Raw genomic sequence first — 24,150 nt, 5'->3', positions numbered from 1 at the left:
ACACCCAAACACAAACAGCACAGAACACTTTGCTGAAGGAAGAAGTCCTCTGCATTGTAAGACATGCTTTCATATTACAAGCACATTTATTCTAAATGGCTGCCTCTTCTGTTTTGAATGAAAAACGACAGTGAAGCTGCTCTTTCACACCATAAATTAAAGAGTATTCTGCTAAAACCCCAAAAAAGATTATTTTCTTCCCTAAAAAGTATCATGGTATCTGTATGCTACTAACTTTGCCAGAAAAATAAGTTTTCTACTGTCAGTTCGGGCAACCTAACCATGGCAAATATTTGAATCTAGATCCTATCCAATTAAAGCCATCCTAATTTGTAAGTATCACCTATAGTTAATAAATACACTAGTAATTTATTAAATTTAATAAAATACACTCTATGCAATGAAAACCACGCTAATCTCTCCTTGACTTCATTTAATCCTCAAATTTATTGATGGAAGATAACTGATGACATACTAAGGTTTAGTGGAGTCAGCTGAAGTGTCAAATGCTGGTGAACATTCTAAGAACTTTAAAAGCTTGCAGTAACTAACAAGGCCAAGATTTTCAATTATGTAAGCCAGTGAAGAAGTGAGAACACTTGCACAGTAAGGTAGAACAAAATCACTGCAACTTAAATTTCGGCAAAATCATTGAGTGCTCTATCAACCTTCTTTGAACAGCAGAGAATAGAGACAAAAGGAACCAGCAGATGACAACAACATTATCTACAATGTGTCAGAGTCCATCCTGAATTCCTTAAACAGTACTTCCAGAGGCCACACACACTCCAAATGCCTTAGTAGTTCATTAAAACTGTTTAGGAACCTTCAGCTAAACAGCATCCTAAACAGTTCCTTATTATCTATTGTCTCTGAGCAATCTGCACAAACGATTAGACACAGGCTAAAAACTGCTGACTGTATTTTTCAGCAGCAGTAATTAGTAGTCAGTATTCACTAAAACCTCAGCATAAAGCAGGATCATATGACTCTAGACGATAAGACAAGCCAATACTGTAGTACAGTAAGTACTTCTCTGAATTACAGCACTTGAAGCTGCATACATTGCATTTGAAGTTTCTGTGTTTAAAAAACTGTAAAAAACCAAAGTCAGATTAGGCTAAAGAGTGCTCAAATCTGTGAGAGCAAAAATACCTTTGAACAGTACAGAGATATGAAAAGCATTCACTACTGTGCATCAAAACTAGTTTTAAGAGCAGAAGCCAAATAACTGGTGACATTCCCAGTTGTATTTTGACTGCTTGGCAGATGTTAATAGTGCTCAACTGCAGTAAAGCTCTCACAGTGCCAAATTAACCAGAGAAGTTTGAATGTCTTATTCGGAACACATGACGTAAAAACTGGAGTTCTTAGTGTGCAGAGAGGTGAACACAGTATGCAGTGTACAGACTCAAGAGCTGCAATCTAACGGAAATTTTAGTGCTACCCGTATTCCATGCAGTGTTTTAAAAAAACTGACCCTCCACTTTACATGAAACTTTTAAAATACGAAAATCAGAAAATCCTACATACAATCCATACCGTCTCCACTTCTTTTTTTTCTTCTTTCTTTGACTATTACCTACCTTCTTTATAGAGGAAGATGAACAGGACAGCAGAAAGCTGGAAGAAGTAGTGAAAGATAAGAGAGCTGAGATACATAGAACTAGAGGAAAAATGAAGATGACAAAATGAGTATCTGAGAGGCAGAAGATTGAAAAAAGGACTATCAGAATAAATTCTTCAAAAGAAGGCAAATAAAATATCTTTTAGTAACACTCAAAAATACTCAGCAAGTTGTGTTAAATTTATTCATTTCTGTATGCAGTGCTACTTGAAAATAAAAGCTGTTTAGCAGGACATGCAATCTTCAATGCACTGATCAAAAATTAATAGCTTATTCCAACACGATTCTTTTCTAAAATGTGTAAAATCTCCAAATTAAAAGAAACATACATATTTACAGTAAAAGTAACCCAGAAACATATGATCAGCAGAAAAAGCATCTTCAATTAATCTTGTGAAAAGCTGGCACATCAATGCTAAAGTGATTCTGCTACTGTACAACCTGAGACTCCGCTTAGCAACTTCAAAACTTGGTGGAGCCTCCTGCTTGGAGTTTGTTTTTCTTCACTGCTCTGAACTCTATGATCTACCCTTGAAGACTTACCTCATTCTTCACACTCACTAACAGTGGAAGATGAAGGGTAACTCATGAAGTTGCTTCCCTAATCCCAAAAGATGACAGATAAGTACTATGCAGAGTTCAGTCAACTATTCTAGGCAGCTTGTGAAAATTCTCTGGGAAATCATTACGTGAGTATATAAGAAAGTTAAGAAAGCTGGTAAGTTATGAGAGTGTTTACTAAAAAGGGAATTATACTTTTACACTCTTAATTAATCTAGTTTTTACTTTTATGTCATGTACTTATATATTAAATACCTCAGCAACAGACTTGAGAGTTGACGAACAAGTACTATGATCTATACTGTAAACTAATTCTCAAGTTGGATCCTCATTTTTAGCAAAGTATGAATTCTTAAACACAAAGGCAAACACAGTATATATGACATTGTATTTATGTGATTCACAAGCTGTTTCTGATCTCATGACACCTCTTTCACTTTGAAGTAGCCACTTCTTCCCCAGTTCAGTGTCTTCCCTAGCTGACCCCACCGAATGCAAAGTACGGTACCGGTCACAGACACAGAAGCTATTCACAGACTACAGAAGGAGCAGGACACATACACCAAAGCACCAGGAACTTTTTTTTCTTTTTCTTTTTTTTTTTTTTTTAAAGAAAGGAGAAAGAACGTCTAGGGTGTGGGAAACTGCAGGTTCCCTCCAGAAGTATTTTGTGGAATCTCCTATCTTGGGTAAAACATCCTTGAACTTTATACAACCAAGGAGTCTCTTGAGAGCATTGGAAGTACAACTTTTTGTCCCGTAAGCTCGGACACATAGCAATACCCATTGTCATAGAAAACTCTGTAACAACTGATGATCTACCACATCAGATACTTAATTTCTGTCCCTGACACACTATTTGTACCTACTACACCTAGTCCTCATTAAAAAAGTTCTTTCCTTCTCCACCAGCCTGAAGACTGATTCCTTCTACTATAATTTTTCTCCCTCTCTTTCTCTTTTAGTATTGCAGAGATAGAAAGCATTAAGGTTTTCTGTACAACAACAGCAAGAACACTCTTGATTAATTGCAAGGAACCCACTTTTCAAACTTCCAGATAAAAACTGGTAAAGTAAATAAGATGACTATCACCATTTTGAAGTCATTCTTTTTTCTCTTACCTTTCCTCTCACGTTCTCCTTCAACCCATATTGGCCAACCTCCTACAGCAATGCAGAAAACCAGAAAAAAAGAAGGAAACAGACCAGCATAATAGAGGAGAAGCTTGCAGATGTTGAGAGTATAGCATATCATAGCATGACAGGAGACAGAACTACTTAAAATGAAAATTCATTTTTAAGAGAACAACCTACACTAAGTTCAACAATGAAGAGTCTAGGAAAATACTCTGTAGATTGTTTAGATAAAAGGACCAAAGGAAAAATAAAATGAAATAAAAAAGCAATTTACCGCTTCCAGGAAAAAAACAGGAAAGCTGCTCCAATTCTGCTCAAATCAAGAGAACAGAAAATTGTCTGATATCCTGAACTGTTGAATATGAGCAGAACTGATGCAGGACTACCTAATTCAGGGCAGAAGGAAATGGGGCAGGAGGAATCTGACTCTTAATTAAGAAACAGATCAAAAGAAAAGCAGTCCTAGCAGAATAGCAATTCTACACACTGTGTTAAAAAGAACACAGGTAAAGGCAGATTTTTGAAGATACCTTGATAATTAATTCTATGAGCAGACAGTAAAAATAATTGCAAGCATTAACAGTTTCATTGATGTTACAAAATAGTTATATATTTGAAATGTTTTACATTAAGACACTTAAAAGGCTATTCTTTCCTGAATTTATTTCTTTAGGTCACTTTCAAGCTGACTCTCTCACTGTTGAAGCTGAAAAGTTTCTGACAGAATGAATGATCACAATGAATGCTGACTTTGGTCAAAACTCCTATGAAATAAACTTTCTTGGAATCCATATCTCCAGTTTGAAAGTTGCAACTTTTTCATTGAAATTAAGATATAAAAACCCAGACCTTTTTACAGAGGACACTTACACTTTTAGAAAAAATGTAGGGAGAGGTGATTTACATTTGGATGAAAATAAGCATATCCAGAAATATGATCATAACAAGACAGGACTTTCCCTCTTCTACAGTATACTTTTTACAGAATTCAAAAAAACATTGATTTTTAGTCAGATATGTTCAGACACAAACACATACCTCATATTCCTTCCTGCAGACCTTTAAAACATCATTTTTTGCAGAAGCCTGAAAGACAGATAAATTTCTCCATTTGTAGCAGAAAATAATAAAATCATGTTGCAAAATAAAGACAATTCTACCTTTACATTAACTGTGACAACTATGGGTTCATGGTCGATTTAAATGTTCCTTTAAGAGCCTAAAGAACGCATCTAAAGCTTTTTTTTAAAAAAGCAGAAACCATGACTGTCAATACATTTAATTAAAAAACAAAACTTCCTATTTCTGCACCAAGTTAGTTGATACAAAGCAACTTTGGTTTTGTGAAAGGTTTATCAGATAGAGCAGAACACAGGAAGTATTTAGGAAATGGAAGAACTTGAGCATAAAGATCTTCCTATTTTGCACGCTAATGACCCTTTCCCTTCTCCTTTCTCTTGTATGTACAGTACTATGGTTCCTACTGTCAAACTGAATTGCAGAAATTCTCCCTTCAAACTGCAGATCAGTTTGTTCTATAGAGTATTTTGTGCTCCTTTGTCATATGGCAGATATTCAAAACTATTATTACTACTAACATGTTACTCCAATAATTTAAAACACCTGGATAAAGTCCGACCTTGGACCTATATCACCTTCTTCAAAATGCCTCCAAAACCCCCTCAAGTTTCAAGAATCAAAATTAAAATTCAAATATTTCCCATTATCCCTAATATTTGGGAAGTATTGGTATATGAGTATAATTGAAAATAATAGAAAATGTTTTAACCAGAGTTTGCTAAAGTACAAAATACAGCCAAGATTCTGAGACAGCAGAGTCTGCAATCAAATGATACAGCATCTGATTCAGAGAATAATAAGAAATGATGTAACAATCATAAGATCAAATTAATAGAATTTCATAGGACACTGCAATAAACAGAAGTGTTTTAATCAGGTCTGGAAAACACTTAAACATTAAGACAAATTTGAAAACTTTGATAGAAAATGAATTTGACAACAAATACATGTATCTTATTTTCAGAAGATCAAAAGTACCCAGTTTGTTTACTCACTCCTCATCTCTTTATCACACCACTCTGGGTACTCATGGCTCATCTCTTGTCATATAGTTCTAATGCTATGCTTTCAGGTGAAAGTAGCATTGGGTTTTTTTATGACAACAATTTACAGTAGGCTGCTGGGTCAAGATTAAGACACAACTTGGAATTTTAAGTACGTATGTGCTCCACAACTGAGATACAAGGATGATGATAGATAAGAATATGCTCTTAGATTCTGAAGATGTTCTTAAAGTCACAAGCATATATTTGGGGGGAAAAAATAATCCCAAAATTATTCACACATTTTTAATAAAAAGGTAATTTCTAAATGTATGTATTATGCTTAAATCTGTTACTTTACAAAAATACTGTTATATTAACACCAAAAAAACCCTTTCTTCCATCTGATGAACAAAAACGTCTTTGAAGAGACACAAAAATCTATCTGGGGCAGTAACTACAATGCTGCATCACTAAACATGACCCTGCAAAAAAAAGAGAGCCTAGAAACAGCCATACATTGCCTTCCACTCAGCATTATTTTAAAGTAACAACTTTTATGTAGATACCATGACAAAAAATTCAAGGAATTAAGTTTAGCATTACCAAAGAGAGCTTCAGAACCTTTATGGATTCTGTCAATAAGTTAGAAAGCCTTACCTGTTTACATGCTTGCCGACATTCCACAGCAATAGCGAGCTCACAGCAACCTAAACCAACCCACCCATCAGACTTCTTCAAAACTCCTTGGAAAATAAGATGACAGACATATTAGAGTAGAAAGAGAAACTATGCCACTGTTTTCCCTTCCCTTAATGTGAGTCAGTTCCTTTTCAAATTTGATAATTCTGTTCTCATTCAAGAAGCCTATTTACAGATTTGATTTTTACTGGAACTCCAAACCAACTTTAAGCAAGAAGAGAACAAGTACATGCTTTCATAAGTGCTGAACCTGGCAATTAATGAAGTACCTTCCCTACACTGAGTTTAAAGATGTTTTATGTGCAAACTATTTTCAATTGTTCAATTTCTATTTTGTTCAATGGAAGTATTAGATTGGGATAATTTATCTAATCTGAAATATAAGCAGACAAAAAAAAAGAGGAAAAAATAATTAAAATTAACAACATTATCTCTTATAGATGCATCCTGTTGTTGGTTCCTATACCACATTTTTCTACCAACTTTGTCAATGCAGAATATGATCCTTAATTTTTCTTCAAGCTTCCTGTAGTGGTTTTGGTCAGGATGGAGTTAAATTTCTCCAGCAGAGCTTGTATGGGGCTATGTTTTGGATTTCTGACTAAAACACTGTCGATAACACAGGGATGTTTTAGTTGCTGCTAACACAGACAGCATCAGTGCCTTTTCTGGTTTTCATATGGACCCACAAGTAGGCTGGTGGTACACAGGAGGTTGACAGGGGACCCAGCCGAAACAGCTGACCCCAACTGGCCAAAGGGACATTCCATACCGCATGGCATCATGCTCAGCCACAAAAGCTGGGGGTGGCTGCCACTCCTTGGGAACTGTCTGGGCATCAGTCAGTTGGTGGTGAGCAATTGTTTTCTTTTGCATCACTTGTTTTTCTTGGGTTTGGTTTTCTTTTTCCCTTTCTTTTTTGTTGCTTTTGTTCTGTTCAATTTTAAAATTATAAACTGTCTTTACCTCAACCCATGAGTTTTCTCACTTTTGCCCTTCTGACTCTCCCCACTGTGCCACTGGTCGGGGAAGGAGCAAACAGCTGTGTGTTATTTAGCTGCTTACTGGAGTTAGCCTACAATGCTGCTTCTGTCATTTATCTCCCCAAGAACATGATTTCATATCCAGAAATTTCTCCAATAAAAGTTTCACATCTCCCTGTCTCTCTTAATCCATTTATTTCACTATTGCCATTATCCTCATTTCTTACGATAAAGTTACACAGAAAAGCAAATTGCTGCCATAAGTTGTCTCATTGTCTTAATCTATTCATAGACACAGATTTTCTAAGACTTTCAAGACATCAGAAATAAAATAAAAACGCATTCCTGAATCTATTTCTCATGTAACTTTAAAGATAGAAATAATTAAAGGGAAAGTTTGACCTATGCAGCTGCCCAGCAGCTGTGACAAACTTGTTACACTCTTTTTCTTAGGGCTGGAGGTGGAATTATTTAACTCGAATGAACCACTCATTTTTGCTATGAATATTTTAAAATCTAAGCAGTACTTTATTACGTGCACAAATTATATTCTTTATTTAGAAATACAAAGTAGAAAGTAAAAGAGTGAACAACTTAATTTTAAAAAATGTTCTTAAGCCTAGCAGAAATGCCTATTCAGAAGAGTCACAAGGGATGTTTAGCTTTAAAAAAGGGAACTGAAAGAGCTAGGAGCAAGACCAATGATCTTAAATTCAAATGATAAGAAAACATTGGGGAAAAAAAAAGTAATTAAAAATAATTGCAATCAATGGAAAACAACGACAAGTTGGTATTTATCATGAAGAAAATTGCCCTTAAAATACAATTGGTCATCTTTACAAACATAGGTGACGTAGAAAATCTTAACAATATCCATCTTTCATGACACTGATGGGCAAATGAAGAAAATGCACAAATGGTAAATTTATAAAGGACAAGTCAAATCTTTACTAAATGAACATATTTCCCTAGGAAATTAAAATGCATAATACAGTTATTAAAATAAAAATTAAAACCCTAATGCTTGACACAAGTAAGGTAACAGCATTGCATAGCAGGTGGAGGGAGCAGCAGAGCAAAGGTGCAGAATAGCTTTTGGTTGTAGCCTGTATTCTGTCAGTTTGAAGTGGCCTTGTACCATCTGAACAGTACAGACCTTCTGCAGACACTGTAGGCCAGTGATCTATTGGTCTGTTGAAATTCTCTTTACATCTATTCAGAGTATTGGCTCAGCTTTCCAATTCACACTAGTTCAAAGCAGCTGTGAAGGTCATGAACAACTGCAAATTCAGTTCACCTTTCACTTCTACAGCTGGGGGGCAGGATTAGTTTTTCAGAGGTTGAGCATCTTTTTGAAAGTGTCAAAGAGATGGCTGTTGTGCACACACGAGCAGCTTGTAATCACTGTTCAAAAATTTGGAATCTGATGCATTGTTTCACTCTAGTTCCAAAAGTAAATGCTTGTCTACATGGAAATCACGCACATGGGTTTAACTACATATGTACAGTTAATTGCCAAATCAACTACTCGCTAGGTTCTGGTTTAGGCATAAAAGAACGTATTGGTTGTTTCTGCATAAATTTCTAGCTGGAGACTCCTTTCAATCAAAACAATAATGTTTGGTAGAATATTTATTACTAGGATTGATATTGTAAGGCATAAGCAATCTAAAAAACATTAAGCAAATATCATGTGCAGTATGAAAACAAGATTTCCAGAAATCTCTGCTGCAATAACTAGCTGTATCCAGGAGAAACACATGATCAATACAGCTGTACAGCTTTAGGGGCAATGTCACCACTGAACAGTCACCAGTGAATCACCACTGAGTAATCAGGCACCCATATTTTGTGCGATACAGATCCTGTGTTTTTCAGACATACTGGAACTAAACTAAATTGTGATAAAAGAATGAAGCAAACTACAAATACATGCCAAATTAAGAAGGCTGATAAGTTTCAGCTGTAGTTAGCATTTTCTTGGCAAGTGGCTCTCTCTTCAGGTTATATCCAAGTAGCAGACAAGCTTATGAAGAAAAAATTGTGGTCGCATTTTTGAGAAACACTGAACTCCAATCTTAATACAGCCACTTAAAAATATATTTTGTCATCAAGGTAATTAAGGTGTGTGCATTTCTAGATGAAAATACACCTTCAGTGCACAATCAATTGACTGGAGTCCATAGTTCTGATAAGTCATCAAATTCATCTGTACAACACAGATTCCTGAACTATAAAAGATCACCTAGTTGCATAACACAGTCTCTCGGCTCTCTCAGCCTACCCTCATATATGGTCCAGCACCTTAATCACCTTAAAATGTCTCCTTGCTGAACTTGCATTAATGTGTTCATAGCTTTCTTGTACTAAGAAGCTCACACAGAATCCCTGATGTGGTCTGACCAATGCTAACTAGAGGGGAAGGATGAGCTCCCTTGATCTGCTGGCAGCATTTTCCTAATGCAGTCTGGGTGCTGTTGGCCAACGTGCTACACGGGCACATTGCTGGATCATATTCCATTTGAAGTCCACCAGGATTCCCAGGTATGTTTCTACAAAGCCGCTTTCCAGCTGGGTCAGCCTCCTGTGTGCTGTGGAGCATGGGGCCTTCAACAGGTGCAGGACTTAGCACTTCCTCTTCTGGAACTTCAAGAGGTTCCTGTCTGCCTGTTTTCCTGGCTAATAAACATCCCTCTGAACGGCAGCACAATTATCTGGTCTAGCAACCTCTCCTTTCAATTTTGCATCACCTCCAAATACATTGAGGGTGCACTCTGCCTCCATCATTAATGAAGATGTTAAACAGGATTAGATGCAGCATCAACCCTTGGGATACTTGCCTCCAGCTGCACTTTGTGACACTGATCACAAACCTTTGAGCCCAGCGGTTTGGCCAAAATATTAAATATTTTCTAACTAGTAAAAGGAAAGAAGTGTTAATAAAATGCACAGGAAACTCAGTGTATACTAAAGGAAACTAGACACCAAATACAGTTTATAATAGAAGCATAATGGAAGTTAAATTATCATGAAACCTATACGGGCAGTTGGAGGATACAAAATCAAAATATGTATATGGTGAAAAAGCAACATGATTCAATAGTAAACTGGTATATCTTACCTGGCAAAGAAGAATTTATACAACCCCACACTTCTCTCTGAAAAGTAAAAATGCAGTTAAACAAATGTAAGTAAATAGAATAAGAGGGTTTCTAGCAGACTCAAACTGCCATTTTCAGCATTTTTTCACTGGACTTAAAATAATTGACTGGAAGAATTCTTATATTTAAACATCTTTTGAAGAAAAGCTATGAGATAGAAGTTGAGTACCACTTCCTTTGGTAAGGAGGCTGCTATCCACAGACTGTGGAATCAATAGCAACATTTTTGCAGATGCAGAACGTACTGTGATTACCTGGAATACACTAGCTAGTCAACTTTCTCCACCAGTGTTTAGAGAACTAAATAGCAACTCAGACAATGAATAAGATTTATCTAGGATCAAGTCTGTGAAGAAACTTATTGCCCTAGTATTCCTTTCCATCAACTTAAAAATACCCCAAACAACCAAATAATCACACAGAAAATGAACAAAAAAATGTTTTAAAGTGTCCCAGAGACCAGAGAAATTAGTTTCAGGGAAAGACAGATACATGGAAGAAAAGAGTTGCATATGTAAAGCTTACTAACATAAGAAGTTACAACAGGGAGCTGTTGGGTTCACCCCAACTGCAAAGCACTTCTGATCCTAAACACAGGTCATGCTAAAAGGCTGATGATATTAGGCAGAAGAATTCTGTAAATGGTTCCTTTTTTTTTTTTGATGGGAAAAAAGAAAGGTGAAAAGCTTATCAAAGAGTTGTTTTCCTTCTCTCTCTCATTAATGTTACTACCAAGACTACTAGCCACGCTGACTACAGGGGACTCTTTACACTGGGGCTGGTATAAAAGAAATTACATGTCAGACATCGACCTGTCACATATGTCCCATGCTTCTCCCATGCCAGACAGAGCCAGTTCCAGCTGGCTCCAGCTGGGTTGAGCCCATCAGCGATGTTAGCAGCGCCTCTGGGATGGCACAGGGTCCCTGCAGGTGGGGCCCCATGCTGGAGCAGCGTAAGAGTACAAGGAGGAAGGATCAATAGAGACAATACCCAATGAACTGACCATAACCCCATTACCCATGCTCTGCTCCGCACTGCTCAGGGGGAGGATGTAGAGAAGTCAGGAGTGAAGTTGACCCCAGGAAGAATCATAGAATCAACCGGGTTGGAAAAGACCTCTGAGATCATCAAGTCCAACCCTTGATCCAACACTGCTGTGGTTGCTAGACCATGGCACTAAGTGCCACATCCAGTCTCATCTTAAAAACCTCCAGGGACAGCGAATCCACCACTTCCCTGGGCAGCCCATTCCAATGTCCAATTACTCTCTCTGTAAAAAATTTCTTCCTAATATCTAACCTAAACCTCCCCTGGCACAGCTTTAGACCATGACCTCCTGTCCTAGTGCTGGTTGCCTGGGAGAAGAGACCGACGTCCCCCTGGCTACAACCTCCTTTTCATGTAGTTGTAGAGAGTGATGAGGTCTCCCCTGAGCCTTCTCTTCTCCAGGCTAAACAACACCAGCTCCCTCGGCCTCTCCTCACAGGACTTGTGCTTGAGTCTCTTCACTGGCCTTGTTGCTCTTCTCTGGACCTGCTCCAGCACCTCAATATCCTTCCTGAACTGAGGGGCCCAGAACTGGACACAGTACTCCAAGTGTGGCCTCACCAGTGCTGAGTACAGGGGAAGAATCACTTCCCTGGTCCTGCTGGCCACACTGTTCCTGATCCAGGCCAGAATGCCATTGGCCTTCTTGGCCACCTGGGCACACTGCTGGCTCACGTTCAGCTTCCTGTCAATCCCAACTCCCAGGTCCCTTTCTGCCTGGCTGCTCTGCAGCCACTCTGTGCCCAGCCTGTAGCGCTGCATGGGATTGTTGTGGCCAAAACATAGGACCCGGCACTTGGCCTTGTCAAACCTCATCCCGTTGGAATCAGACCATCTCTTCAGTTTGTCCAGGTCCCCCTGCAGAGCCCTCCTGCCTTCCAGCTGATCAACACTCCTCCCCAAGAAGAAAAGGGTGAGGGCAAGGCGGTTTTAGATTTCGCATTATTTCTCATTATCCCACTCTGAATTTTTGATTGGCAATAAATGAAATTAATTTCTCCAAGTCAAGTCTGTTTTGCCCTTGACAGTACCTGATAAGTGACCCTTCCATCTCCTGATTGCAACCCATGAGTTTTTCATTATATTTTCTCCTCCCTGTCCAGCTGAGGAGAGTAATGAGAGAAGCTTTGGTGAGCAACTGGTGTCCAGCCAGGGTCAACCCAACACATGGGACCTTAAATGAAAGAGTGTTGAACATGTTCTTTAAAACAAAATGAAAAATACAATTAAATCACACTGACATAGGAACCCATATTGTCACACAATGATTCTGCCATCAGAAGAATTAATCACTTTATCTAAAGTTGCAATGGATACGTATTTAGTGATCTAAAACTGTCCTCCTCTGTATCTGTGGGAGTTTCCCACTTATACAAGAGCCAAAGTGAGATCAAAAGAACATGGTAAAGAGCTTCTAGTACTACTAGTTCCATCCCATTGATTCAGTTGACTTTCTTTATTTCATGAGCAGGTTAATGATTGGACTCAATGATCCTCAGGGTCTTTTCTAACCTAAACGATTCTCAGATAAAAATGACCTCTTGTGTTCGCAGTTACTTTATTACTTAATACCAGGCAATATCCTTTCTATCATCTTACTTGAAGGAATATACGCAACATGTAACCAGTGCTCCAGAATATAGACCATCTGATTAAATTTAAACCTATCTGCTCATCTGTGTAATGGCACCAGAACACCTCTCCAACAAAGACAAATGATATCTGAGAACAGTAAATATGGTATTAAGTTGAACTGTTAACTATTTTATATCTAGATGTCTAGATGTCTTTTGCAAAAGTTTATAAATATTAGTTCAATTCAGTGATATTCATTTAAGATCCACCCTGAACAGCAAACTTGCCATTTATAAAGACAGTAATTGGGAGTTAAAAAAATCATCATGTCAGTCATTCTTCCCCTTTCAGATACTCTCCAATCCTGTCTTATAAAATGCACTTCTCCACTATATAACCAAGATTCTACTCTTCTTATTAGGGAATGAAAGATAAAGAAAACCAGCACCAAAACAAATGCTATTCACCAATATGTTTTCATGCCAGATTTTACTCATAACATCAGCTGTCTATAACCTTCAGGACCTTAGAGTTGATGATCCACAGAAACAAAAAGCTGAAGGAACTTTGAAACACAGAAGAAAAGGATCTATAAAGCATACACAGGCTTGCAAAGTTGCTTATAAAATGTTATTCCTCAATGTAGTACTCCTACACAATGCCCATTTGAGCTGAGCATATGCTCCAGGCTAGCTGGAAACAGAATTGATACTGCTCAGAAGTAACAAAAATTGCAAGAAGAAAGCAGACTTTTGAGATAGCAAATGTATTCAGATATTCTAGGTTGCCAAGAGATAAGACTCTAAAATTTACAGTCTGAATGATAGTACTTATCTATTCCCGATTAGATCACCCTTTAGACAAGGAGCAGATTACATTCTTCATCTTTAGTGAAACACTAAAGAACTTCTAGGAAACCATAATCTCACTTATCCAACAAAAGCATTACTCCAGTTTCTCAGATAAAGCCATAAACAATTCAGTGCAGCTATGTGGGCCTCCTTGCCTCAGCCCAACAAGGCCTCACGGCTTTCTCCCATACACAAGCTGGAACATATGATCTAATTCAAGTTGCTGCCATCAACATCCAAGTAACAATCACTCAGCACAATTTTTTACAACACAGATAAGGTTTTCATTGCATTTTATAGCTTATACGAGCCACCTTATTGCAAGTAGCATAATATATGATGGCTTTACAAAAAAAATAATCCTACTTTGAGGATCAAATCTCATTATAAGATTTTTTCTAGCAAGCCTTACCATTGATTCTGGGCAATACTCAGGTGCTCGCTGCAGTAAGTGCTTCAAACGGGAATCACTCTTAGAAGACAAAATCTGTTAGAAACAAAACACACCTTAAAACATAGAGAATATAACTGCACATCAAAACCTTTTTTCAACTGATTTCACCAGTTTTAGTTTTTCTACTGTCAACTGTTTGAGAACATTGGCTAACCATTAGTATGCATATGATACAAAGTTGAGATTTTCTTTTGTAGATTTGTAGTCTTTCAGATATGTTGTGCTTTTTATAAAGAGGCAATTTTTATATTTAGAGTGAATGAGAATTTCCTCCTCAAGCACTCTGATCAAAAAGTTTCTACTGAATGTAAAGGGCCAGTATGAAATAGAGGATTTTTGCCCCACACACCAAAATACTACACAGCTCTATTTACTTAATTAACCTTCTGCTACACGTTATGTGACCTCAAGCAACTAAATTCCTTCCAAAAAAACCCTGAAACAAGTAATTTTTGTGGAACAAAGATAAACAAAACCTAGACTAGTTAAAGAGACTATCAAAACTAACAGGGGAATGAATACTACCCACAGCACAGCAAGAACAATTTAAGCACCATCTAAGTAAATTGAACAGCCAGAAGCTCATTAGACTGGATGGTATGCAACTGAAGATGCTGAAGATGTTGTTCCTTTAGCAGTCTAATTAAAAAAAACACAAATTAAAACAAGAAACTAGACAACAAGAGGGATGGAAAGAGATCTATTAATGTGAGATATGAAACTGGAAATTACATGAAAAACTGAAACAGATGCATTTCAGAAGGAGAAATACATTACAGTTCTATTCTAAATTTGCAACATGATAAACTTATCAAAAGAAAGCCAAGAGAGCAAAAGCACATGTTTCAAAATGAGAATAAAAAAGGACTGCAGTAGTATTTTGAGTCTTCTGAGGTCATAGAACAATAAAATAATTCAGATTAGAAAGGATCTTAGAAGATCCCTCTTGCTCAAAGAAGGGTCAATTATGAGGCCAGACAATGTTGCTCAGGGTTCTATCCAGTCAGGTTTGAGGATAAAGAATGCACAGCCTCTCTGTTTTCACAGTGGAAAAGTTATTCCTCATAACCAGCTGGAACTCTCTGGTTTCAATTTATGACTGCTCTCTCTTGTCCTCACATTGTGTACCATTGTGAAGAGCCTGTTTCTGTCTTCTGAGCAATCTTTCTACAGGTAGCAGAAGGCTGCTCTGAGGTGCTCCTTCTTCCTCAGCTTCTCCAGAGACGGCATGTGCTCCAGGCCCCTGATCCCCTGCAAATCAGCTCCCTAGAGAATCAATCTCCAACTCATATTGTTGCAAATGATTCTTTCTTCCCAGGTGCAGGATTTTGCATTTGTTCTTGTTGAATTTCATAAAGTTCCTGTTGGCCAATTCCTTTCATCCAAGTCCCCTTGGATGACAGTCCTACCAGTAAGATTATTAATGCTTCCTTTCAGCTTCATATTGCCTGAAAACTCAATAACAGTCAAATCTGTCACCTCCTCCAGGTCGTTAATAAAGATGTTGAACAGGACAGACACCTTTTGTATTCCACTTATTAGCCTGCAGTCAAAGTAGGACTCACTAATCTCTATCTCTGAGCGTGATTATACAACCAGTTTTTTACTCATCTAGTTGTCCATTCATCAAAACCATATGATCCTAAAATGGATATAAAAATACTGAGTGAAGCAGTGTTGAAAGCCTTGCTGAAGTCAACACAAATGACACCCACTCCTTTCCCCTCATCCAGAAATCCAGCCTTATTATCAAAGCCAATCAGGTTTGTCAGGCACGATTTACCCCTTGCACACTCAGAGATGTGTTCTGAGAGGACTCTGTCCATGTTCTTCACAGGGATTTAAGAGAAGATGAATAGTCTGTAGTTTACTGGATTGGGAACCAGCCTTTGGGATATTTCGTTTGTTTGACTGGTTGGTTTTGAAGATGGGTACATTGTCCTTCTCCAGTCACTGGGGACTTCCCTCAAATTCCACAATGTTTCAAAGATGACAGAGAACAAGTAACCTTGCAGTGACAACCAGCCAGCTCTCTCAGCATCCTCAGATGCAGGCCATCTAGTCCCACAGACATGTATGGGTCAAGTAATTCCCGACTCATCCACCACCTATTACTGGTAGTACACCTCCTTGCACCTCATCCCTATGCACAGAGGACTGGGAGACCTTGTCAACAAAGGAAGAAGGCATTCAGTACCTCTACTCTATCTGTGTTTGCTGACACTAAATCATATGCTGCCTTCAGCAACAGTTGCACTTTTTTCCTTCTTCAGCCTTTACCTACTACCATAGTGGTTAAAGTCTTGTTGCCCTTGACATCCTCTACAAGTATCAATTCCAGCTGAGCTTTGTTTTTCCCAACATAACCTTACTTTCTTCAGCAAACTTTCTAAATTCTTCTTATATAACCTTCCCTGCTTCTATCTTCTCTATACTGTAGCCTTTCTTCACTTAAGTTTGTTCATGACTTACTTCTCTGTTTAGCCACATCAGATTCTTGAAACACTAACGTGCTTTCCTGGGGACTGGGATGGACTGTCCTTATGCTTGGAGAAGGACGTGGATAAAGACCTCTGGAGCAGTACGGAGATGAATGCTGCCAGGAAACTTATCATTATGAAACTTCCCAGAAATAAACTTATGAAAAAAAAGTCAGTTAAATAAAGAGAGAACCACATATTTCTTGCTACGATATCTGACATACTTAATCAAACAATCATGAACAGGAGATGATACCAAAGCTAAGAGTGGAATAATACTTACTAAGAATGGAGAATAATTAGATGTTTGAATCATGTTAGTTGAAAAACAAACCTGTAATCCAAGTTTTCTTTTTCAATGGGCTCACAGTAGCTGAATTACTAGTTAGCAGAAATCCTTACTCTTAATCAAGCCTTTTTCCTTAATTGGCAGGATCAAGGACGACATCACTGGGTCTCCTGTGCCTTTCACTCCAGTCCCTGGCCTGTAGTTACCTTTTACTCATGCAAGGCCTTCCTCAATACTTTATCACTGGTGTCCATGTAGATGAGCAGACAATGGATAATAGTCTGAGGGTCCAAAAAGCCTTGCAATTCCTGCAATATCTTAGATCTGAGCCCCTAAAAACCAAGACACCTTAGACAGGAAGTCTAATCTGCAGAGGAGTGCCTCCATCCCGTGCAGAAGGGAGTCTTCTTCCTGGTGCTATTGTTTACAACCTGTTGATTAGGCCAAGATGGCTCCCCAGTGAAGCTTGTTCCTCCTCACCTGTTCTAAGGCCCCAAACCTATTCCGTAAGTCCATATCCAAGACAGGCCAAGAAATTTCTTCCTGCTGTCAGGAGCCACAAAAACTTTCATTCTCCACTAAGAACAGCCTCTGGCCATCCTTCTTTCCATGCAATGCATAGTCCAGGCTACTGCCCTTGCAGGTTCTCCACAGAGCTTGTCTAGCTGAGGCAATGCTTCCATCCTCAGCTTATATGACAATTCAGGAAGCTGACCAGAGCATGACTCCCACAGTTGAAGTGCCACTGTCTCAAGGAGAGACACCAGCTTTTCCCCACAGCCCAAGATGTGGTTGGTCACATTTTCCTCAAGAGGTCCCTCTGGGTCAAGCCCTCCAACATGTCATGAGTATTTGCCTAGACAGCACCAGGGACTGTCCTCCTGAGTACAACAGGTGCACCCAGTCTCAGGCACCTCAGAAGTACCGCAGTACTTCTGCACTTGCTAATGACACTCTTCAAAACAATTGGCTGTGTCAATGCCCAAATTTCTGTCTGCGCACCCTGGTCACAGGCATTGCCTAAGCATTACTTAAACAGAAATATGGGGACAAGCTTATTCCCTTTCCCTGCCAATCCTGGCAAGCAACTGCAGTGTTTTATGGCTCAAACTACCAAATTTTGGAGGAAAACACTTTTAAAAAATTATTAGTAAATTATCACGTCAGGATAATACAGTGTGGTGGTACCGACAAGACAACAAGTGCATAGCAAATATTTTAGAAAAGGTATTTGGAAAGATGGAAAAAGGCAATTCAGCGAACTCTGTTTCCTTACAGTCACCCCTTATGTTTGTACACCTTCATCCTACAAATTTTACATTTAAGGAAAGGGAGTACGTATCAAGCAATACATTCCTAAATGGATTCAACACAGACAAAGCATTTGAATTGAGCTGCACAAAATGGTTAAGTAACAGAACATGAAAATCAGTAAAAAACAGCAGACAGCTCCTTCAGCCAGCTGTTTGCCTGTATCAAAGGATCACTCAGAAAATTATGCTACCAGCCTGATGTGAGTTAACTAAGCCAGCTCTTATAGAACACTCTGAGAGGCACCAGTCTTGCTTTAGACTTGTCATAAACCTCTCACCACAAAGACTCTGAATATACTGATTATCTGACTAGAGAGAGGTCATCCAGATGAGGCAAGATCAGAGTATCTTACAAAACCCACAGAAAACTATGCAATAATTAGAACCAGTATAACAGAATTTGGATGGAATTTGACAGTAAAAAGCTGAAGAGCTAACTGGAATTCACATGATAAGCTAGGAACTTCAAACCAATGAACCAGCAGAAGGAATTGGACAGATTATTCCAAATACCATATCAATGCAGATACTAAATCTACCATTTATTTTTTTTATATATAGGAATGGATCTCTTTCTCATACTTACATCTAAGTTTAAAAACAATTTTTAAGACTAAGTGCTATACTTTCATGTATAATGCCATGTACAGTTTTGCTTACCTGTATTCAAAGAGATAAACTTCTGCTGGAAGGGCTGCAAGAATTATTATAGGAATTGGAAGAATATTTTATGCAAGGAGACCGTAAGACTTTTCCTTGCTTGGCCCAACAATTTGAAAACTGAAAGGAGATTTGGTTGTATTCTCTAGATATATCAGGGAGGGAAAAGTGCAATTTAAAGTAAAAACTTAGTTAGTACAATCAGAGATAAATATAAATTTAATCATAATCAGGTTTAGTGCTTGAACAGCCCAAAGTAGGTAATGAAGACAAGAAAAGGACACAGGTATGATGTAAGGACACAATTTTAATACAAAAATTGTGTATACATGTTATGTATGCTTTACTGATGTAAAATTTTTATGTAGACAAATTTAGGTAACTATACACAAAACTGTATAACGTTCTACCCAAAGGTACAAGTCTAAACATAAGCTGTGGAAAAATACTTTCCAAGCTTGAATTTAGCACAAACAGCTCTTTGTTGTTACCCTATGAACAGACTAGGTGAGCAGATTTTGGTTGCATTCACAAAGCCATACATCATAATGAGTATCTCAGATGCTTAGCTAACAAACAAGAACTGGCAGGACGATAGAATAGTACCAGCATCTTGTTCTTTATTTTAAATTTCCCAAAAGCTTAGAAACACAAAAGATCCAGAAATTTTGTAAAATACCTTCACCCCTCTTATTTCCTAACATGCTTATCACTTCTTGACCAAATTGTGACTTCAGGTTGGCATCTCTATTTCTCCTCACCTTCAGCAGAACCCATTTTCCACTATGAAAGGAAAAAGGACTACAGTTTTAAAACTTTAAGTTCTCATTTCAGTAACATTACATCTCACAATTCACACATAGTATTCAGACAGATCATTAGCTTATAACCTTAATGTTGCTACATCATTGTCTAAAGGCACGATTTTAACTATGATGGAGTTAAAACCAAATTTAAAACGAGCTTACCTGCTCACAGACATCACGGCACATTAAATTGTCCTTTGCATGATAACAACACGACAAGCCTATGGAAAAGCAGGGGGAAGGAAAAAGGTATTTAGAAGACCTGAAACACTTAACTATCACTTCCAAACAGAAGTACACACCTGATGTCCTATTAGGACAATCTGCCTAGTCCACAGATGACGGCAAGAAATTTTCCTTCCCAGAAGGCAGAAAAAGAACACAAGAAATTTTTGTTCTGAAACTGATGCAGATCTGTTCAACGAGTCTCCCAGTTAGCACTGAACACTCACTGCCACCAAAATGAGATCTCGTTCCCCTTCTGCTTTCAATCACACTTCTGTTGCTTAACTTGCACTAGCTTGGCACCTGGCAAATTCCTTCATGAGACAGTGCAATTTATTAACCCAGGGTAAATTAAAAAAAAAAAAAGTGAACAAAACCCCCACCAAAAACCTCCACAGAGACTACATCTTTGTAAATTGAATAACCTCACAGAATCTGAAAAGTGCAAGAATCAGTTAGGAACAGGTGGAAAAGGAAATCAGAGCAGGAACCTCTTGTCACATAGCTGCTCATTGAACCCTGGGTTCTTAAAAACTTGGAACAAAACTGTAAATTGTTTCACTAGTGATGGATGATTAAGAGTGGATTTGCCCGACTAAATGGAAGTCACAGAGCAAACAGAGATAAGAACACATCAAGAGAAAAAAAAAAGAGAGTGAAGCACTGAGAAGTCACAAAACACCACAGCAGCATTTTGAGCATTATATTCTAGTGTGCTTCGTTACCCTTATCATACAAATAGTTTGTTCATTCATGGTTAAGGTTGGCCAATATAAAATGAATTGCATGATACCTTGATATTCATTTTCATCCTCACTTCCCAGTATTTGGACCAGTGTATCAGAAAACAGACAGAGGTTTCCTTCAAAGCTTTTACTACCATGCACATCTTCACATCCACGATCATTTAATGATTACAGATTTCTGCTCAACTGTATCTGAACTACATATCACACTGATACAACAAAAAAGCAATACTGCACAATGATACCACACACATAAAGTCTTATTTCACAATACCTTACTAGATAGGTTTTGACTGAACCATTGAGAAGGATCTTGGGCATGAAGTACTTGCAATATGAGCAGGTTCATCAACAGAAATCTGGGCCAGAGTATGTCATATTTCATTCCACTAGCTTTTTACTGCTTTCTTCCCAAAACTATGCCTCACTAGAATCCAGAACTATTGAACAACAATGAAATGCCCATAAATGCCTCAATGACTGTAGTCTTCTGCTTTAAAGTATTACATGTTTTGTATTTTCTATTCCTGTGACAACAATGTGATCTATTTATTAAAAGCAATTTTCCAATATCTGTGCTTGTGCTGCCTTCTTTTTCCACTCTTCTTGGTCCTGTCAAGAAGTTATAGACTCATAGGATCACAGAATGGTTTGGGTTGGAAGGGACCTTAAAGATAATCTTGTTCCAATACCCCCACCATAGGCACTTTCCACGAGATGAGGTTGCTCAGAGCACCATCCAACCTGGCCTGGAACACTGCCAGGGATGGGGCATCCACTGCTTCTCTGGGCAACCTGTGTCAGTGCCCCACTACTCTCACAGTAAAGAATTTTTTCCTAATATTAAATCTAACCCTAGCCTCTTTCAGTTTAAAGCTATTACCCTTCGTCCTGTAACTACATGCTCTTGTAAAAAGTCCGTCTCCATCTCTCTTGTAGGCTCCCTTCAGGAACTGAAAGGCTGCTATAGCCTCTCCCCTTCTCTTTTCCAGGCTGAACAGCCTGAGCTCTCTCAGCCTTTCCTCACTGGAGGTGCTCCATCCCTCTGGTCAATTTGGCGGTCCTCGTTTGGACTTGCCAGGGACCCCAGAACTGGATGCAGGGTACTCCAGGTGGAGTCTCACGAGAGCAGAGTAGAGGGGCAGCATCACCTCCCTCGACCTCCTGGGCACGCTGCTTTTGATGCAGCTTTTTTTTTGGCTTTCTGGGCTGTGAGCGAACATTGCCAAGGCATCTGCCATCACAACTTTAGTGCAGGGAACTATTTTACCACCATCCTTCTCAATATCAAACGCCTTGCCTTTACTTTTTAAAATACTCAATACCTCGATCAATCCTATTCTTCTTACTGAAAACGTTAGCAACACCATAAGGAATACGAGCCCTGGAATACACAGCATGTTCCGACACCTACATATCCAGGTGTCAAGTTTTACCCCTTTGGACCGTTTCAAGCCACAGTCTCGGGAATTTACCCACAGCCTGTGAGACAGCCGAAGGCACACATCCCGGCCCCGAGCCATGGAACCCGGTGGGACAGAAGAGGAGGTCTATCCCCACGGCGGGGAGAGCCGGCCGTGCCCCTGCCTCCTACCCCTCGCGCCCTTAGCCATGGAAGTCCCTCCCCGCCGCTGCCGGTCCTCGCACCAAGGATCCAGGCGGGCGCTCTCCACGGGGAGCCGGGGCAGGCACCAGGCGGGACCGGCACCGGGACGGCGCCGCTGCCCCTCCCCGGCGGCGCGGGGCAGGTGCGGGGGGAGCGGCGGTGCCGGGGCGCCGTGGCCTCTCTCCCCGGCCCCAGCCACCGCGCCCGCGGCTGCGGCCAGACAGGAGCGTCCCGCGGCACCGCATCCCCGCGGGCGCCACCGCCCCTGCGCCATGTTGTGGAGAAGGACCCGCGGGACCGCCTCCCCCCCCCTCCCTCCCCCTGTGGGTCGCTACTCACCGGCCGCCGCGGGGCTGAGCAGCGGGGCTGCCGCCAGGCAGAGCAGGGCCCAGGGCCACCGAGCGGCTGCCGCCGCCATGCCCGGGTCTCGAACCCGCGCCGGACCCGCCCCGCGACCCCCGCCCGCCGCACGGACGGACGGTCAGACGGACGGACAGACACGCAGGATCTGCCGCCAGCAGCGCCCCCTCCCGCCAGCCCCCTGCCACCGCCCGCCGCGCCCATTGGCTGCGGCGACCCGCTGGCCTCGCCCCATTGGCTGGGGCGCCCCGGCAGGCCCCTCCCCCCGCGCTCCGCCCGGCGGCCGCGGACATTCCAGCGGGAGAACGGAGAGCGCGGCTGTCCCGCCCTGTCCCAGCTGCCACGGCACGGCTCGGCCCGCCCGGCGGGGGAAGGTGGCGGGCAGAAGGGGCCGGGCCCGCCTCCTCGTCCCAGTTCTGTGGTGCCGGGGCCACAGGCACCCCGCAGCTTTCCTTCCCCCCCCGGCCCATGGAGTGGCAGGGGCGTGCCCGCAGGGAGGGCTCGGGCTGAAAAGAGGACTAAGGAGAGGAGAAAGACTTTTTTTTATTATTATTTTGTGAAGGAGGCAGAGACTCCGTTGAATTAGTTTATTTCTATTAATATATAATATTTGAATTATTAACGTATTTCAGCACATCGCTTTTAGAGCATTGATTGCAGCTGTAACAGTACTTATGGGGGGCTTATAAAGAAAAATTAATAATTAAAGAGAAATTAAATGTAAACTATCTAATAAAGTCAAAGCAAATTTAAGTCACTGCTCATTTCATAGCTAGTGGCCGTTTTGCCTCAAAGTCTGGCCATTCCAAGGTGAGTGGATAAGCTTCTGACAGCTCCAAACTTCTTGGATGAGCACCTTAGCATCCCATTATCAGATTTTATGGCAGTAGTAAAACAGGAAAATTTTTAAGAACCCAGAAAATTCATTTTTCCACAAAGTGCTTCCAGCCTTTTTCCAAGCTAATATCCCAGTGATCTCCTTCTCCAAAGACAAGCTGCTGAGCTATTAATGACTCCACGGTCTTATATAGCATGGAGAATGTGTAGGAACCCTTTAGTTCCAATATCAAATTCATAAATGATCCAGAAACATACCCCAAACAAGGCAATACAGGAGAACAATCCAATGAGATGAAAAAACTTTGTCTATTTGCCTATACACCAGTATAGAGTGATTAAAGGCCACTAGTTCTTTATGGAGCAAAGCCATAAGAAATAACAGTACATTTACTTGTGTTTTAATTTGAAGTCTTAACAAATTAAAGTTGTTGCTGTAATTGTGAATTCAAGAAAGTGAAAAGTCGCAAATGTAACCTGTTTACGCAAAAATCTTTTCACACTAGGACGGAAATGATGCTGGAATATAAGTGGGCTTACATGTCAGTCCTTGCAGAATATACCATCTAAGGAGTCTTTCTGCTGTGTCTTTTGCAACCGGACTTGCCTTTCTCGTATTGGCCTTTTTAGCCACCAACGCGCTTGCAAGAAACGTGGGTAGAGC

General features: G+C 40.0%; 1 protein-coding gene across 2 annotated transcripts in view; it reads right to left on the bottom strand.

Moving 5' to 3' along the window:
- The window catches only part of RECK (reversion inducing cysteine rich protein with kazal motifs), a 53,159-nt gene extending 30,452 nt beyond the window's left edge, over positions 1-22,707 (bottom strand). Inside the window, exons 1-7 of one of the 2 annotated variants that reach the window (XM_027675987.1) lie at positions 22,629-22,707; positions 19,875-19,933; positions 14,123-14,197; positions 10,195-10,231; positions 6,049-6,134; positions 4,364-4,411; positions 3,311-3,352 (exon numbers count right to left, since the gene is read on the bottom strand). In XM_027675987.1, coding sequence (XP_027531788.1) covers positions 3,311-3,352; positions 4,364-4,411; positions 6,049-6,134; positions 10,195-10,231; positions 14,123-14,197; positions 19,875-19,933; positions 22,629-22,707 — 426 coding nt within the window. The remainder of the gene's footprint in view (positions 1-3,310; positions 3,353-4,363; positions 4,412-6,048; positions 6,135-10,194; positions 10,232-14,122; positions 14,198-19,874; positions 19,934-22,628) is intronic. The other variant, XM_027675988.1, reaches the window with a different exon arrangement.
- Positions 22,708-24,150: the final 1,443 nt, after the last annotated feature.

Source organism: Neopelma chrysocephalum, unplaced genomic scaffold (assembly GCF_003984885.1).
Source record: "Neopelma chrysocephalum unplaced genomic scaffold, ASM398488v2 Primary Assembly neopelma1_26, whole genome shotgun sequence".
NCBI lineage: Eukaryota > Metazoa > Chordata > Aves > Passeriformes > Pipridae > Neopelma > Neopelma chrysocephalum.
Note: the sequence above shows the minus strand (reverse complement) of the source record. Positions and strands in the feature narration are given on the sequence as shown.